Raw genomic sequence first — 16,867 nt, forward strand, 5'->3', positions numbered from 1 at the left:
CTTCAGGATGCTTCATGAAACCTGTTAGGAGCATGTGCACTCTTCACAGGTTCCTCACAGGTTCTTTGGATTGTTCTTAGCTTCATAAAGAGGTTCCATTAGTGTGCTTCCCTAAAAGGTAAACATTCGGTTCTAGGTGTGTGCACTCTTAGAAAAATGGGTTCTTCATGGGTTCTCTGGATCGTTCTAAACCTTAACAGTTTTCTCGTTTAGAGAGGAGAGGGTTACAAGTAGAAATCCTTCAGGATGTTTTAGGAAGAATGATCCAAAGAACGTGTGAAGAACCCATTATATGAGTGTGCAGTGTTCTATAAGGTTTCTTTGGATGGTTAAGGAGTTCTAGCTTCTGAAGCTGCTCTGTGCTCTATGGAACCTTTAAGGAGTTTCCCAGAGAACCAGAACACTTTTTTTTTTTAGAGTATAGCATTGTGTCCTCAGAGGATTGTCTTTTATTCTAACAAATTAAAAGTTTCTAGAAGATTATCTCAACAACGGAACACTTAAATGTGTCTTCAGAAAGGTTGTTGTGAAGTTTCCTAAAAGAATAAAAGGTACTAATAAGGTTAAGGTTGATGTTGAAGACAATGACACACTGATTAATGGGTTAAAGGCGTTCTTGCTTGAGGACAGGTTATTCTCTTCAGTGAACATTCCCTGGAATATGTTCCAGGAAGTCAAGAGGGAAAAACATGTCTCTTTTTCTTTCCTGTCATCTCCAGGCCTGAGGGCAGCATGCTGAAATCCTCCAGGAAGTTCCATTAGACCTCTAAGGAAGAGGGAGGAAAATAATCATATAAGATCTTCTTTTTCTCTCCAGCACTCTGCAGTTGATCTACTTTAGTGATTCATTCCCATACTTAATAAGCATGAGTGGAATTATTTTCCTAAGCCTGCTCCAGTTCTGACCTGTCTTCATTAAACTTATCTGATCTGGGCTCAGCACCAGCGCAGGTTTCTTAATCCAGATTTTTGAATATTCAGGGTTTTTTCACTCTGGTCCTCTTAAATATTCCTCTACACCGAGGTGTCCTGACTAAACACTGTGACGCCGCTTCACCCAGACAATCCCCCAACAACATCCCATTAAATCCGCCTCTGTTTTGTTCAGTGACCTTTTCATTTCATATATGAAACATCATTAAATATCAGTAAATATGATCAGCCAATTGGTGGTTAAAGCATTTCAGTAGTAAATAATTCTCAATAATGGATCAACAGCGCCGTCTAGTGGTGGGGAAGAAGCTGAAGAACTATTCCTACACGATCATTTACTGACCAGGAAGAGGAGTGTGTATTTTCTGTCAATCAATCAATCAATCAATCAATGTACTGTGTCCTAAAATGTATTTAATAAAACAAAGTAGTAAAAATCAGAACGTTGAAATAAGTATTATTCTACAGAACTGTGATGTGTTAGATCTTATTTTAAACAAACAAATAAATAAATGCACTGTTACAATTTTTAAAATTCTTCTTTATGAAAGAATAAATAAGTAAATAAACACGTGATCATAAAATAATATAAATAGTAAAATAAAAGGAGTAAAAAAATCTAATAGACTCTACAGAGTTCTGAAATCAGCGTCATTCTACAGCATAGTGTACTGTGTGTTATCTTCTTTATAATTAAACACATAAATAAATAAATAAATAAATTTAGTAAAGGAAAATGCTCAGAATAATTAAGAATACGTGATCTAGCTAAATTATTATTTTATTCTTGCATTAAAACATTGTTCTGACACTGGGGGGCGCTCAAAGCACAAAACTCTTTTAACAGACACCTCATAACAATTTATTATTATTATTATTATTATTATTATTGTTGTTGTTGTTGTTGCTCCTAGTACATACCATTTGTTTGAGAAATGCAAATCAGCAAAAATTATTAATATTATCTTTTTCACTAGCTTACAATTTTTTTTAATGATCGTATATATATATTTTTTATTTTTAACCCTTTAAACTTTATTGTGATGTGAATGTAAAAGCCTGCACCAGACTTTTTAGAGTTTAAATCTGTACCTCCTGCATGCTTCCTCTCTCTCTCTCTCTCACACACACACACACACACACACACACACACTACTGTCTATCTACTTCCGCCTGGGAGAACGAGATCAGGTCACGTGCGTTCTCGAGCTCTCCATGTCGCCTATTCTCGCGAGAGTTTGACGCCACAGCAGCGCCTCCTGCAGGCTGTTGTGCTGCTCGGACAGGGCGGTGTGTGTGTGTGTGTGTGTGTAACGGAGCAGCAGCCACATCACACGGCGCTTCTCCGCTGCATTCTCGCGGCTCTCCTTTCATCTCAGCGCGGGGAAGTAACGGAGCGCGAGCCCGACGGGGGGGGGGACATTATGCGCGCGAGCCGTGCTGTGTCTCACCTCTGAGTCTTTTACTGCAACATTATTTTCTTCTCTTTCTCTTCTTCATCGTCATCTTTTTCTCCTCTCCACCATCTGCGGCTTGGAGCTGCTTCAACTCCACTGAGCTGGAGATTTATTATTATTATTTGAAACTTTATTTATTATTTAAATTTTGTTTTGTTTAAATTCTCACGCCCTCGGTCTCCGGGAGGATCACGAGGCGGAAATAAAGTTTATAAATGGGTGAGTATGGCGATGTTTACGGTGCACGCGCATGTTTATGACTGTGTAAGGAATGCATTGTGTTCATACCGGAGTCCGGTTATCTTATTCTCCTCTGAGGCTCACTACCAGTCTGCACTGAACACTGGTCTGATCATGGGTCCGAACTCTCTCTCTCTCTCTCTCTCTCTCTACCCCCTGTGTTTCCTCATGCAGCTGCTTTAAGAAGACTGTGGTTGTGATCATTCTCCTTTCACAAGTTTTGACCAGCAATGAAATCAAACTTCAAAAAAAGATTGAGAGATTTTCTTTAATCGGAGATTTGCATGCATTACCATATGTAGAGGAAGGTACTTTTCAATTGCTCATGCAAAACCAGAACTGTGACGTGTTACACCGATCACAATGTTCCTGTTCTCTGTTCTGAGGAATTATAGCCTATGGTATTTGTTTTTTTTTCTCCCCGGTGCTTGGACCCCTAATAATTGCTAGCGTTAATTAATAATGAAGAGTGTAATAGAGAAGCAGTTCATTTCCTGAGAGCTGCAAAACCGTCACAGCTTCATATTCATGCTCTCTAATAGCAGCAGCTCACTCACATGGACTTGTACCAACATCGATTTTTTTTTCTGCAAGGAGAAGTTTATTTAACTCCTTATGTAAGGAAGGAGTCTCCAGTGTCAGTGCTATGTAACACTCAGAGGGTGAAGCTGTAACTTTTCTGAAATCTTCAGGACGGAGGAGTTTACGCTTCTTTGCAGTTTCTCACGAACAAAATACACGCTGCGTTTTATTGTTGCATTTATTCGTTTTTTTTTTCATATGAACTTGAAGAGAGAGAAGTGGAGTTCACGTGTTCCTCTCCATGCTTTGGGGCTCCTCCGGGTACTCCGGTTTCCTCCCTCAGTCCAAAGACATGTGTAGGCTGATTGGCACGTCTAAATTATCCATAGTGTGTGTGTGTGTTTGTGTGAGAGAGAGAGTGTGAGTATGTGAATGTGTGTGTGAGTGTGAGTGTTTGTGTGTGTGTGTGTGTGTGTGTGGGTGGGTGGGTGGAGTGGAAACTGATATTCCTAATCATAGCCATAAGGAACAGGTTCAGACACTCAGACGAACGAGGATGACAAGGATGAAAGCTCTTGTTTGACCTTTTTTTTTTGGGGGGGGGGGTGAATGGGGGGGGGTTGCAGTGTTGATGCCTGAGGTCCTGAGGAAAAAAGAAAACAATAGAAATGACAGTAGGGTTTTCTCTGGTTATGATTCACACACTGAGACGTCTGCTTCCTTCTTCATGCACTTTTGCAGAAAGCTCTGATGTCCACAAATGCAAAACTTCTGCAGCGACGCGTTCGTTTCCTGTCTCCCCCCCATGTCTGTGTACTTCACATCCTCCTTTTAAACCCTTTATAGTCATCTAGAAAATGACGGCAAATGGCTCAGGAGCTATCTATTACACCTGTACCCTTATTAAAATCCCCACGGGTTATGAATATGCATGAATATACAAATCGGAAACAGCAGGTATTCTATCAGGCCAAATGATACGATTTCGGTATCAGAGTTTCGATTTACATCCTCATTCGTTTTCATACTGATTTACACGTTCGCAGACAAAATATCATGTTGTGTTGCCACGGCAACCGCCGTCCCTTTACCTGATCATTAGCAGTAGCTTGCGTAGCAAACCCATCACACACAAAAATGTTTCATATTTATTTATTAGTTTGCTAAAGGTATTATGATAAAGTTCCTGCTTTAAAGTAATCTTTACAAACACAAAGTTTTGTTTTTTTTTAATTCATAAACAATTCCAACAAAGACGTCCAGAAATAAATAAATAAACAAACAAACAAATAAATAAACATCAGAAAGGACGAGTGATGTGGTGCAGAGTCGCCATTTCACTTGATTTCAGACACAAAATAAGTGATTCTACCTCACACACACACACACACACACACACACACACTCTCTCTCTCTCTCTCTCACACACACACTTTATTAGAACAACTGATGAGTTGATGTGTTTTAAACCCCGTGCTCAGTGTGATAAACTAATAAACAGATTGTGTAACGGTTAATAAAGAGTGTTGTGAAGTTTTCATTCTATACAATCCTCTTAAATTGTGTACTCCGTGTGTGTGTGTGTGTGTGTGTGTGAGCCTGTTCACATGATTGTGATTTGTTTTCATGGATCGAAGTGAAATCACGCTGAAAAGCACGAGCACTTCATAACATCGTTTAGGAAATAAATCCCGAACTCTACACCTGAACTCGGAGCTTTTATTACATTTGTCGTTATATTTATATCTATTTATTTAATATATTTATGTATATATATTAAACACACGTTACAGAAGAGGAGGAAAAACAGCGATCGATAAGCCTGGTGGAATTATTGCTCGGTTTTCCATCGAAGAGCAGATTGAGTTTTTATTAGAGACAGATAAAGAGTCAGAGACGGCAGGTTCAATGCCACGTAACAGATGTTTTCCACTTTCTTCCTTTAACCCCCTTTAATCCACACCGTAAACATCTGCACAAAACTCTACACACGTCTGACATTCTCATGACAGACAACTCCATCACCACCAGGCCGTAATCACTTCCTGTCTGTCTCTGAGGCACTTTTTATAAGTAAAGTAAAGTAAAGTAAAGTGCACTTTACATTCCAGGAATATCTGCACCGAGCTGAATTTAAACATCTCGTGGAGGAAGCGGTCACACCCAAGCGCTTGTGTTTGGTCAAATTTAAAGAAGTGTCAGAGGGGTGTATGTAACTCTTCTTCTCTATTTCTTTTTTTCAGCAGAGTGAGAATAGTGTGTGCTATTTAAAGAGGCGCTATGGTCGGAGGAACGCCGAGGATGCAGGATGTTTACAGTGAGCTACAGTCACATCAAAACCACCTTAAAACCCAAATCCTCAGGTCTGAATAAGCAGGTGTCTGTCCTCATCACTTACATTTCTGATCGGTTGATTTTCAGCTCCTTCACTCACGAGGAGGTGTACTCGGGACAAATCCCTGTTTTCTGTAAGGAGGCATTTATGAAGCGTTTATGGAATGAGTCTCCAGTGTCAGCGCTAGGGACGAAAAGGTTACCGGTCTCACGATAAAACTAACTGACGGTTAGTGTTACAGTATCACATTTAATTATCATTAAAACCATGCGCGATTATCGTGATGTGTAAAACTCACGGTAAATGCAGTCCACACACACACACACACGCAGCACGAGTCTGAAGCAGGTGCAGCATTCAATATTGTTTTCTGAGCGTGAAAATGGACGCTACAATTAAAAACCGAACGCGTCGATTCAGCACGAGCACAGATCAGCAGGAGTCATTTATCACGTGACGAGAGTGAGGCGAGCCAAGTGAGGAAAAGTGAGGAAGAGTGAGGCGAGCCGAGTGAGGAAGAGTGAGGCAAGCCAAGCAAGGAAGAGTGAGGCGAGCTGAGTGAGGAAGAGTGAGGCGAGCCGAGTGAGGAACAGTGAGGCGAGCCGAGTGAGGAAGAGTGAGGCAAGCCAAGCAAGGAAGAGTGAGGCGAGCTGAGTGAGGAAGAGTGAGGCGAGCCGAGTGAGGAAGAGTGAGGAAGAGTGAGGCAAGCCAAGCAAGGAAGAGTGAGGCGAGCTGAGTGAGGAAGAGTGAGGCGAGCTGACTGAGGAAGAGTGAGGAAGAGTGAGGCGAGCTGAGTGAGGAAGAGTAAGGCGAGCCAAGTGAGGAAGAGTGAGGCGAGCCGAGTGAGGAAGAGTGAGGCGAGCTGAGTGAGGAAGAGTGAGGAAGAGTGAGGCGAGCCGAGTAAGGAAGATTGAGGAAGAGTGAGGCGAGCCGAGTAAGGAAGATTGAGGAAGAGTGAGGCGAGCCGAGTAAGGAAGAGTGAGGAAGAGTGAGGCGAGCTGAGTGACATGATGATGGCGGAAGATTTAATATGATATAATATAATATAATATAATATAACATAATATAATATAATATAAGCGAATTTGTCATTGTACTGTTTTGTTGTTGTGTTTCATTAAGAATGATAACGAACCACCATGCGAGCAGTTGTTGCCGAAGCAGAAGTGAAATGCGACTCATTTATAAGCGAGTTAAAAGCGAGGGGAAAAAAGGGAAACGCGCCAACGACGCGCTAAAGTCGCCTTTCACAGCATCTTTCTTCTGGAAGGTTCTGCACACAGGGTTACCGTCTTCTATTAACTTTCCCTCAGCATTCTTATAAAATCCAAAACATGACCACACTCAGCGCTGTGTAACAGTCAGAGGTGAAGCTGTAACTGTACGTTTCCCGACATCATCAGGACAGAGTTTACACTTTGCGGTTCCTCACTAACACACGCTGGTGACAGAACCACTTTTTATAGATAAGTGACAACAGGAGCTAACTTGACTCATGGATGTTCCACATCATTAAATGTAACTATAAACGGATAAGAAAGTAAGGAATCGGTGAGCAGGAATCTGAATCTGATGTGACCAGATAAATGAAGCCTGAAGGAAGATTGAGAAGTAGGTGATGTATTTTTAATTCCGATGTGGTCTTGTGCTGCGATCTGAGGCCACGGTCGTAAATAGTGTTGATTTCGTCCTCTGATATCTCAGTCCCTCATACTGTGAAAAGTTTAAACACTGTAGCACTGCTGTGTGTGTGTGTGATTATCAGTAACAGGATCATATCTGTACTTCCTATCGTTGCACCACTTGGTGCTGTGTGAGCTCTGAACCTGTTTCCTGGACCGTGCTGTAATTAGTCTCTTGAACACGTTCAGGGGGTTAGAATGTGGATCTACATGTGTCTGGGTTCTGAAATAGAACGAGATGAATTAAACGTGTTCTGGTCTGTTACTCAAACACACAATCAACCCCCCCCCCCCCCACACACACACAGTCTGGCTTTTGTTTCATTCCTCAATGAGATGCAGACAGAGACGTCAGCTTGCAGGCTGCAGGAGTTTGTTTGTCACAGCGTGTGTTTTCTCATTGTTGATGCATTTTGAGTCGTTCTGTAATTAATTACTCAAACAAGCAAATAAAGTAAACATAAACGGAATAAACATGCATAAAAATTGTTCTAGCGGTTTTTAATAACAAACGCGTAACATTTCCTGTTTTAGACTCAGATGAGAAAAAAGAAAAAAGTCAAGCGGCTGATTGAATCCGTTTAGTCTTTTGAGTATGCGTATGAATATTAATGAGTGTGTAATGAATATTAATGAGCGAACACACCAGCCATTAGCAGCGGCTACAGTACACTGTGTGTTAACTTCACATTACACACGACTGCAGAAAAAAATCATTTTATTATAAACGTTAAAGATTCAAATACTTTTTAATAACGGATATTTAGCTGGATTATTAGTTCCAGGTCCATGTAAAAATATTAAAGATAAAACCCGAAATGGCTTCCTGTTCACTCTGAGCGCTCACAGTGACCAAGCCAGATGCATGTTTTGTAGCTCAGACTCGTACTTTACTTGTATTTTAAGGTCAAACTTTGAAGTTCACTTTCTCTTTAGTTTCATTAAGTTTAAAGTATTGGCACCCTTGCCTTCAGTTGGGTTGCTCAATAGCCGTGTTCATTAGTTTACAAATTAAAACAGTTTTCTTTCGTTTGGAGCGCTATTTTACCCATCATCGAGCTGTTCTGAAAAACGAGTGTGTAATTAGTCATCTGTTGTTTTGTTTTTTAATTTGAAAAATGATACTTTATCCTGTTATGAGGACGCTAACCTAGCAAGTGAAAATGAAGAGCTGAAGTAGTAGGTGAGCAAAAACTTATAAATAGAGAGTTAGCAATATTATAAGCGTGAGTCTGATCCCAGTGTGGAGCATGAGTCTCATCTTGGTGTGGAGCTTGAGTCTGATCTCGATGTGGAGCGTGAGTCTGATCTCGGTGTGGAGCGTGAGTCTGATGTCATGTGGAGCGTGAGTCTGATCTCAGCGTGGAGCGTGAGTATGATCCCGGTATGTAGCGTGAGTCTGATCTCGGTGTGGAGCCAGAGTCTGATCTCGGTGTTGAGCATGAGTCTGATTTTGGTGTGAAGTGTGAGTCTGATCTCGATGTGGAGTGTGAGTCTGATCTCGGTTTCTGATCTTGACTGTGTTGGGAATGTCGTGACCTTGTGGTAGAACCTCCTCCATCATTCCACAGCGAGCTGTCATGACACAGAGCTGCTGCTCTCATTAACTTAACACTATGTTTACCACAGAGTTCTACTTTATATATTATCATTATTGTTGCTGTTGTTGTTGTTGTTGTTATAAATATATGATTCACATCGTGTTCACCAGCAGGTTTTAATATACTTCATTGGAATAGCTGTGTATTTGTGTGTGTGTGTGTGTGTGTGTGTGAGAGAGAGAGAGAGAGAGAGAGAGAGAGAGAGAGATACAGCAGTGTGTATTAGAGACGTGTGTGTGTGTGTGTGAGATGCAGCAGTGTGTATTAGAGACGTGTGTGTCTGTGTGAGATACAGCAGTGTGTGTATTAACTGAACACACCCCCATGCTACAGCGGCTAATTCATTAATCATGGAGGTGGTTATTTATAGATGTACAGAGATGCAGCAATGAGGACAAAACAGATCCGATCTACAACAAGGCGTGCTGGAGCTCACGTCTGATCTCACCCTGATAAATACGCTTCCTCTGCAAAAGATCCAGGGCCTGTTCTTATCAGCGTGCATCGCTTAAATGAAAGTTAAAATAACGTAAAGCTGATTTACTGATGGTGATCATTACACACTGGCTAATTTCTTAACTCTGATTATCTGAGAGCTGGATTAGTATAGTTGGATTAGATTAGCTGGATTAGTTTAGCTGGATTATTTACTTGGATTAGTTTGGTTGGATTCGTTTGGTTGGATTAGTTTAGTTGGATTAGTTTAATTGGATTGTTTTAGCTGGATTAGTTTAGCTGGATTATTTACCTGGATTAGTTTAGCTGGATTGGTTTAGCTGGATTATTTACCTGGATTAGTTTAGTTGGATTGGTTTAGCTGGATTGAGTTATCTCAGATAAATACGTTTCGTCTGTGATCCATGAATCAGAAACATGATCAGTCATAAATTCAGTAACTTAGTAAATTCCTGAAGGTTTGTGGTTGTATATCTGGTCTTCATGTGTCAGAGGTTCGAGGTGCAGTGTTAATGTCGTGGAATCGGCGTGTGGTCATGAAAGAAACGCTAAAAAGGAGAAGAGAGAAGACGAGGCGTGTGGAGCTGCTGCCATGTGGAAAAATTTTTAAAAAAACAGAAGAAAATCCAACAGTCAGTGGGAGTGAGAGTCAGATTCAAGAGGAATTCCAGTGTGTGTGTGTGGAAGATGGCTCAACATAAACATGGCAGCTGTGCTTCATGACAAACTGAGCACCTAAAGAAAGAGGAAAATTCAGCAAACGGAAAGGAATGTGCACGCTCCATCATGATAGAGAGACAGAGAGAGAGCGAGAGAGAGAGAGAGTGTGTGTGTGAGAGACAGATAGAGAGACACAGACAGACAGAAAGCTAGATAGAGACAGACAAACAGAGAGACACAGACAGACATAGAGTAAGAGAGAGAGACAGACAGATAGAGAGACAGACAGAGAGCGAGACAGATGGAGAGACACAGACAGAGAGTGAGACAGTCCCCTCAAGAAAGTCTACTAGCACTTTTACACCAAACACTCGGTAAATGAAACTTGTATGATGCTATGTGGGCGGAGCTATAAACAGTTCAGCTCACTGATTGGTCCAACATAACGCTGACAGAAACCGGACCATCTCACTAACTTTATCTCTCTTTTATAGTTAGTGTTTTTCTGCAGGATGTGAGGGGACACGTGACGTTTATGAAGTGGCGTGTGGAGGTTACAGTCGGCTCGGTTACTTTACTCTTCTTACTCTAATTACGTCAAATAAGTCAGTTAGTGAACTCTGTGTGTGTCGCAGAGCGATGATCAAACTCGAAGAGTCTCTAACTCTGTCTCTTCTCTGTTTTCATCGTCTGTTAAACTTCAGTAACAACAGAGATGAAGAGAGAGAGATAGAGAGAGAGAGGGAGAGAGAGAGAGAAAGAGAGAGAGACAGCGAGAGAGAGAGAGAGATGGAGAGAGAGAGTGAGAGAGAGAGAGAGAGAGACTGGACATGGTGGAGAGGTGAAACGAGGTCAGTAGATCACACAGGTGTGTGTTTATGGTTAAAACTCCACACCGCACCTTTAATTATCACGCATGAGGTTAACTGCTGTTTATTTTATTATTTGGAACTTTTTCTTTCGATATTAATGAAGAATATAAACTGTGGTGTAAAAACTTATTTTTTAGTTTGTGTTGATAAAAAGTTCAAATAATGATTTCAGATTTTAGTGAAGCAGACAGAATGATGAAAGAACTTTCATTTCACTTTAAAATAAGTTATAAAGCAGCAGCAGCCTTTTCTCGTATGTGTGTGTGTGTGTGTGTGTGTGTGTGTGGTGTGAGGAGTTGGGGTTTGTTATGACTGCCGGCTTTTTAGATTTTAAATCTGTACCTCCTGCATGCTTCCTCTCTCTCTCTCTCTCTCTCTCTCTCTCTCTCTCACACACACACACACACACACACACACACACACACACAGCAGAACCTCATATTGTGGTTTTATATTTGCAACATTTACAAATCATGATTTATTTGAACTTTTATATGATGCGTGTAGCTGCTGCTGTTCTTCCCTCTGCAGCACTATACTTTTACATACACTCGGGTCCATAAGTATTTGGACAGCGGCAGAGTTTCGGTGACGTTGCCTCTGTACCTCCACAACAGATTTGAAATGAAGCAATCAGGATGTGACTGAAGGTTTTTAACAAAAATATTGCATTAACCGTTTAGGAATTCCATCCATCCATTTTCACAGGCTCAAAAAAAATTGGACAAACTATCAATCATAAATATTAGGATTATTTTTAATACTTGGATGCAAATCCTTTACATTCAGTGACGTCCTGAAGTCTGGAACCCATGGATGTCACCGAATGCTGAGTTTCCTCCCTGGAGATGTTTTGCCAGGTCTTTACTGCAGCTGTCTTCAGTCGCTGCTGGTTTGTGGGTGTTTCTGCCTTCAGTTTTATCTTCAGTAAGTGAAAAGCAGCTCAACTGGGTCGAGGTCATCAGACTTTTCAGAACATTTCATTTCTTTACCTTAAGAAGCTCCTGAGTTGCTTTCGCGGGGCGTTATCCGTCTGTACAGTGAAGCTCCGTGCCTCAGTTCTGCAGCATGTGACTGAATCTGAGCAGAAATGAAAGCTCTATACACTTCAGACTTCATCCTGTTCCTTCTCTCAGCACTCACATCATCAATAAACACCAGTAACCGAGTTCCAGTGACAGACATACATCCCCACGCCATTACACTTCCTCCACCATGTCTGACAGAGGATGTGGGATGCTGTGGATCATGAGTTCTTCCTTTCCTTCTCCTTTCTGGTACAAGTTCATCTCACATCAGAACTGGGCAGGCTTTTTTTAGGAAAGTCTAATCTGGCTTTTCTGTTCTTCAGTGTTACCAGAGGTTTGCATCTCGAGGTAGAGCTTCGGTATTTACGTTCATGAAGACATCTCTTGATTGTAGGTTTTGACAAAGATACGCCTTCCTCCTCCAGAATGTTCTCGACTTGGCTAGATGTTGTGAAAGGTTCTCGCCAGTGCATTCCTTCTTTTTAAGAATGTACCACATTGTTGATTTGGCCAAACCCTAACCCCAACCCTAACCCCAATGATGGTCTCCTTCAGTTGCAGTGACATCTCTTTGTTCTCATGAACAGATACACACCTGTCCACACAGGACACACCTGTCCATAAAACTGCCGATCAGTCAAATGTCCAATTACTTTTGAGCCTGTGAAAATGGAGGATGTAATTCCTAAACATTTAATACAATATTTTTGTTAAACCCGTTCAATTAAAGCTTGAAGTCGACGCTTCAGTCACGTCCTGGTTGCTTCATTTCAAATCCGTTGTAGCAACATTCCCGGAATTGTGTCTCTGTCCAAATACTTATGGACCGGACTATACTCATTAATATTCATTATATGCTAATTAATATGCATTACATAATTAAAAATATAGAAAAGTACATTCAGTAGTATAATACATACATTAATATGCATTATACAATCAGTAGTATTAAAATATGGTATTGTAGTATTTTAGATTAATATGCATCATCCTGTGATTAATATTCACTATACACTCCTAGATGTTTAGTCGTACAATCAATAAAACTCATTATTTAGCACTCATTATTTTATGCATTTAGTACTTCTCATTATACACTTATTAATATTCATTAGAAGCACATTATTATTCATTAAACACACTAATTTAACAGTCCTGACTTAAAATGTTTAATTATGATGTTTTATACATTTATGCAGAATCTTTTCTTAGACAATCCCAATGTATCTGAGAATACATTCATTTTCCCTCCCTGATGTGTGTGTGTGTGTGTGTGTGATCTGATACTCTCAGATGGGCTCAGCCCATGACTCACCATCACATAAACGTGATGCTCATCATCTCCTCTAAACATTATACCATGGTTACCATAGTAACCCCACTGACCACCCCCCTACCCATTCAAATACACACACAAACACATTCTAATCCTCTGCCTACCCCCTAGGGACGTTGTATAAAAGTGCTGACTCCCAGAATGCTGTGCAGCTGCTCTGTCATGCCAGATTTTAATTCATTTCTTTCACTCTGACCCATCAACACAACTCGGTGTGTGTGACATGACATTTCAGTGAGTGTGTTTAGTGCTCTGCAGGTGTGTCTGTGTGTGTGTGCATGTGTGTGTGTATGTGTGTGTGGGAGAGAGGGATTTACATTTGCATGAATGCATGCAACACATTTCTGTGCACACTTGTGAACGAACACACACACACACATAAGCATATGCACACACACACACACTTTTTTAAACATATATTTATACATGAGCTGAACCCAAAGAAAGAAGGAAGGTGTGTGGGCGGGGTTATGTATGAGCTCAGTTAGTGATGTCACCAAAGGCACAGGAAGTGGGGGGTGGAGACTTCAGGATTCCTTTAACCTCAACTGCAGCTGCTATTATAATAATAATAATAATAATAATAATAATAATAATAATATAGATTAACAAATAGAGTTTTGAGTTTGAGTGTTGGAGATAATATTCCGGTTAATACCACAATGATTTGTTTTGACTGTTACTGGAGACTCCTTCCATAACGAGCTGTTGCTATAGAAACGATGGCGTATTAGAACGAGCGTGTTAATATAAACCTCTGATTGGTATTTGCGCTGCTGTCAGAGCCGCTGCTCTAGAAAACTCCTGAACACCTCCTGACTCACCTTCAGCGGTGCTGTGGTATAAATCAGTGTAATCACCCAACAGTGATTTGACCATTATTCGGCTGTGACATCATACTGTAGCACTCGCTGCTTAAAACTGTCTGATTACAGAGGGATGACGCATTACCCTGAAGAGCCTGCATGCTTCGCTAACAAGCTGACATCATGGCAACGTTATGTTATATTCTGACAGGTTTGTCTGAGTTAGCTAATCTGACTGATATTATGATTATATAGTATGCAAGCATTTCTCCCATAATTTGCATATTTATGCATATTCATAGAGCCTGGTATTTATAATGCCCTTGGAGGTGCAGAGAAGTTCTCCACGCTCATTCTGCTATTTTTAATCACTCTATACACTCTGTTTTTTGCCCCCTCTTTCACTCTTTTATCTTTCCAAAAGCCCCCTCTGTAAAAGGAAAACACATCTCACTTCATGGTTTGTGTGTGTGTGTGTGTGTGTGTGTGTGTTGGCGTGGTATGACTAGATCACCTACAATTATTTCCAAGCCACGTCATTAACCCATCACAGCGGTGTGTGTGTGTGTGTGTGTGTGTGTGTGTAATTATAGTTTAATAACATCCACACTGTTCCAGATCTCATCTTAGAGCTGCCCTTACTGCCCCTGGTGCTAATTTGGTTTACTGTAAGGTGTTGTTGTTGAGCGTTGTGTGACGCTGCTGTGTTCGAGGTTAGCGGGTTAATTATTCTCAGAATCTCCTAATGGAAAGGGGCGGGGCTTAATGCTATATCTCTCCAGGTTTGGGTGCTTCTTATTGCAGTGTGCTTTTATTACTGAGGGGTTTTTTTATACGGAATACATATGAGGAAGAGACGTGAGCTTGGTTTGTTGTCTCACATAAAACAGATTTAACTCGGACAATCGATCAGACCAACCGGTACACAACTGTAAATGTCATCTACATTCGATTAACCGAAACCCTGCCCTGAAACTCCTGATAAACTACGGAATAACTGAAACGCTTTCATTATCCTTTACATCATCAGCAGAAATCTCTTAACCCTTTCCATTCCAACCACAACCACTTCCAATATAAAGTCATATCTCAAAGCCTTTATAATACATCATAATGAAATTAATCTCTCACCTTTCTCAGCGCCTTATAGCTCAAACACCTTATAACTCATTAAACCTTAATGCAAATGAATCGTAATGCGTCATAAACCAAACCGGCTTCATAAAATACGTTATAAACATTTCATGTGACATCGTGATAGAAACCTTCTATAATCTGTCATTACCCAAACCCCACATAATACACTGTCATAACCAAACCTGTCTCTCTCTCTGTCTCTCTCGCTCCGTGTCTCTCTCTCTGTCTCTCTCTCAGTGGAGGCCATAGTGGAGTTTGACTACCAGGCCCAGCAAGATGACGAGTTGACCATCGCCATCGGTGACATCATCAGCAACATCAGGAAGGATGAGGGGGGCTGGTGGGAGGGCGAGGTGGATGGCCGAAGGGGCCTCTTTCCAGACAACTTCGTCAGGGTGAGCACTTCCTGTTTCCACGTGACCTTTAACCTCTGATCTCTGATCTGCCTTTGTCTTGCAGTATTACTCTCACTGGGCACATGCACATACACACACACACACACACACACACACACACACACACACACACACACAGGTAAGCAGTTAGCAGTTTCACATTCATCTGTGTCAGTGTGTGTGTGTGTGTGTGTGCGTGTGTGTGTGTGTACTAAAGCATGCAGGTTGCTGTGAGTGCTGACACAGCTGGTCGATTTGCTGTGTTGCAGGATGCAGACTACTGAAGCGAACAGGATGCTGTCTGTGTGTGTGTGTGTATGCGTGTGTGCGTATGTGTGTGTGTGTGCGCATGTGTGCGTGTGTGTGTTAGAGACCGAGAGAGAGACATTACATACTACAATATATTATATTATATGCTTTGTCCGTCTTTTTTTGTTTATTGAGTCCATATATGGAAATAATGGAAGCTCAGAGTGGGCAGGTCTTTAATACCATAAATGGGAAAGTGGGGGTGTTTGGGAGTCTGTATGGTTTCCTTCTGTATTGATATAAACCTTTTTCATAGACGTTTTCCTTAATGTTTAACAGTGAAGCTAGGATCTTTCAGAAAACGTGTGCAGTCATAAACCAACACACATTTGAAAATGGGTGTGTCTTAGAGTCCATATATGGACCTAGAATCACACACACTGGTATGCAGTCCACAGATATGCCCATTAACCTGGTTTACATAAATATATATTATTTTCTCAGTACTGAGTCAGAATTACTGTCTATTTTCACACACACGCAGAAGGAGAAGCCAGAGTAAGAGTGTGGCCGAGTTCCCCTGTCAGCTTCTCGTGCAACTTCTGCCACGTAACTTCCTTTTTTATTCTCTCTGTCAGAGCTGTCAGTGATCATCACTTCCTTCCTCAGCGACACGAGCAGAGCGATCTGAATCGATGTGACTCTCTTGACTCCAGAAACGAATCTTTTCATGATGGTGTCGACCGTTAGCCGTCAGCTTCTCTAATCTGATATTTTACAAGTTCCTGTTCTTCTTCTGTTCACATGAAAGGGTAGAAATAAAAGGTCAGAGTTGCAGAAAGAGCCATAACAACATCCTGCATCTATAATGTAGGCTCTGAGAGATATATCCTTCTCATTACAAGTCATTTAGAGTTTAACTAGCTAAGCACAGGACGTGCATTCGTGTAAATAAAGACAAAACCATGGAGATAAACACAGCAGGTATAACACGGAATGACAAAATGACCAGCACTTCAGGGAATAACAGACAGCTCTGACTCGGCTGAACAACCGATCAGAACTTCCAGTTCAGCCGAGGGGCGGGGCATTTCATCTGAAAGGGATCTCCTACGAGCGATAAACATTTAACCGCACGTTGGCGCTCACTGGCGCTTA

The 16,867-nt window shown here is 41.2% G+C and overlaps 1 protein-coding gene across 5 annotated transcripts in view; it reads left to right on the plus strand.

Annotated features, from left to right (window-relative positions):
* Positions 1 to 2,212: 2,212 nt before the first annotated feature.
* sh3kbp1 (SH3-domain kinase binding protein 1) overlaps positions 2,213 to 16,867 on the plus strand; it is a 43,898-nt gene continuing 29,243 nt past the window's right edge. Inside the window, exons 1-4 of one of the 5 annotated variants that reach the window (XM_053612162.1) lie at positions 2,213 to 2,609; positions 5,396 to 5,515; positions 10,591 to 10,754; positions 15,303 to 15,460. In XM_053612162.1, coding sequence (XP_053468137.1) covers positions 5,433 to 5,515; positions 10,591 to 10,754; positions 15,303 to 15,460 — 405 coding nt within the window. In that variant the 5' untranslated portion in view covers positions 2,213 to 2,609; positions 5,396 to 5,432. Of the gene's footprint in view, positions 2,610 to 5,395; positions 5,516 to 10,590; positions 10,755 to 15,302; positions 15,461 to 16,867 lie in introns of those variants that run through there. The other 4 variants (XM_053612161.1, XM_053612163.1, XM_053612164.1 and 1 more) reach the window with 4 other exon arrangements.

The sequence above is a fragment of the Ictalurus furcatus genome, chromosome 23 (genome assembly GCF_023375685.1).
Source record: "Ictalurus furcatus strain D&B chromosome 23, Billie_1.0, whole genome shotgun sequence".
NCBI classification, from domain to species: domain Eukaryota; kingdom Metazoa; phylum Chordata; class Actinopteri; order Siluriformes; family Ictaluridae; genus Ictalurus; species Ictalurus furcatus.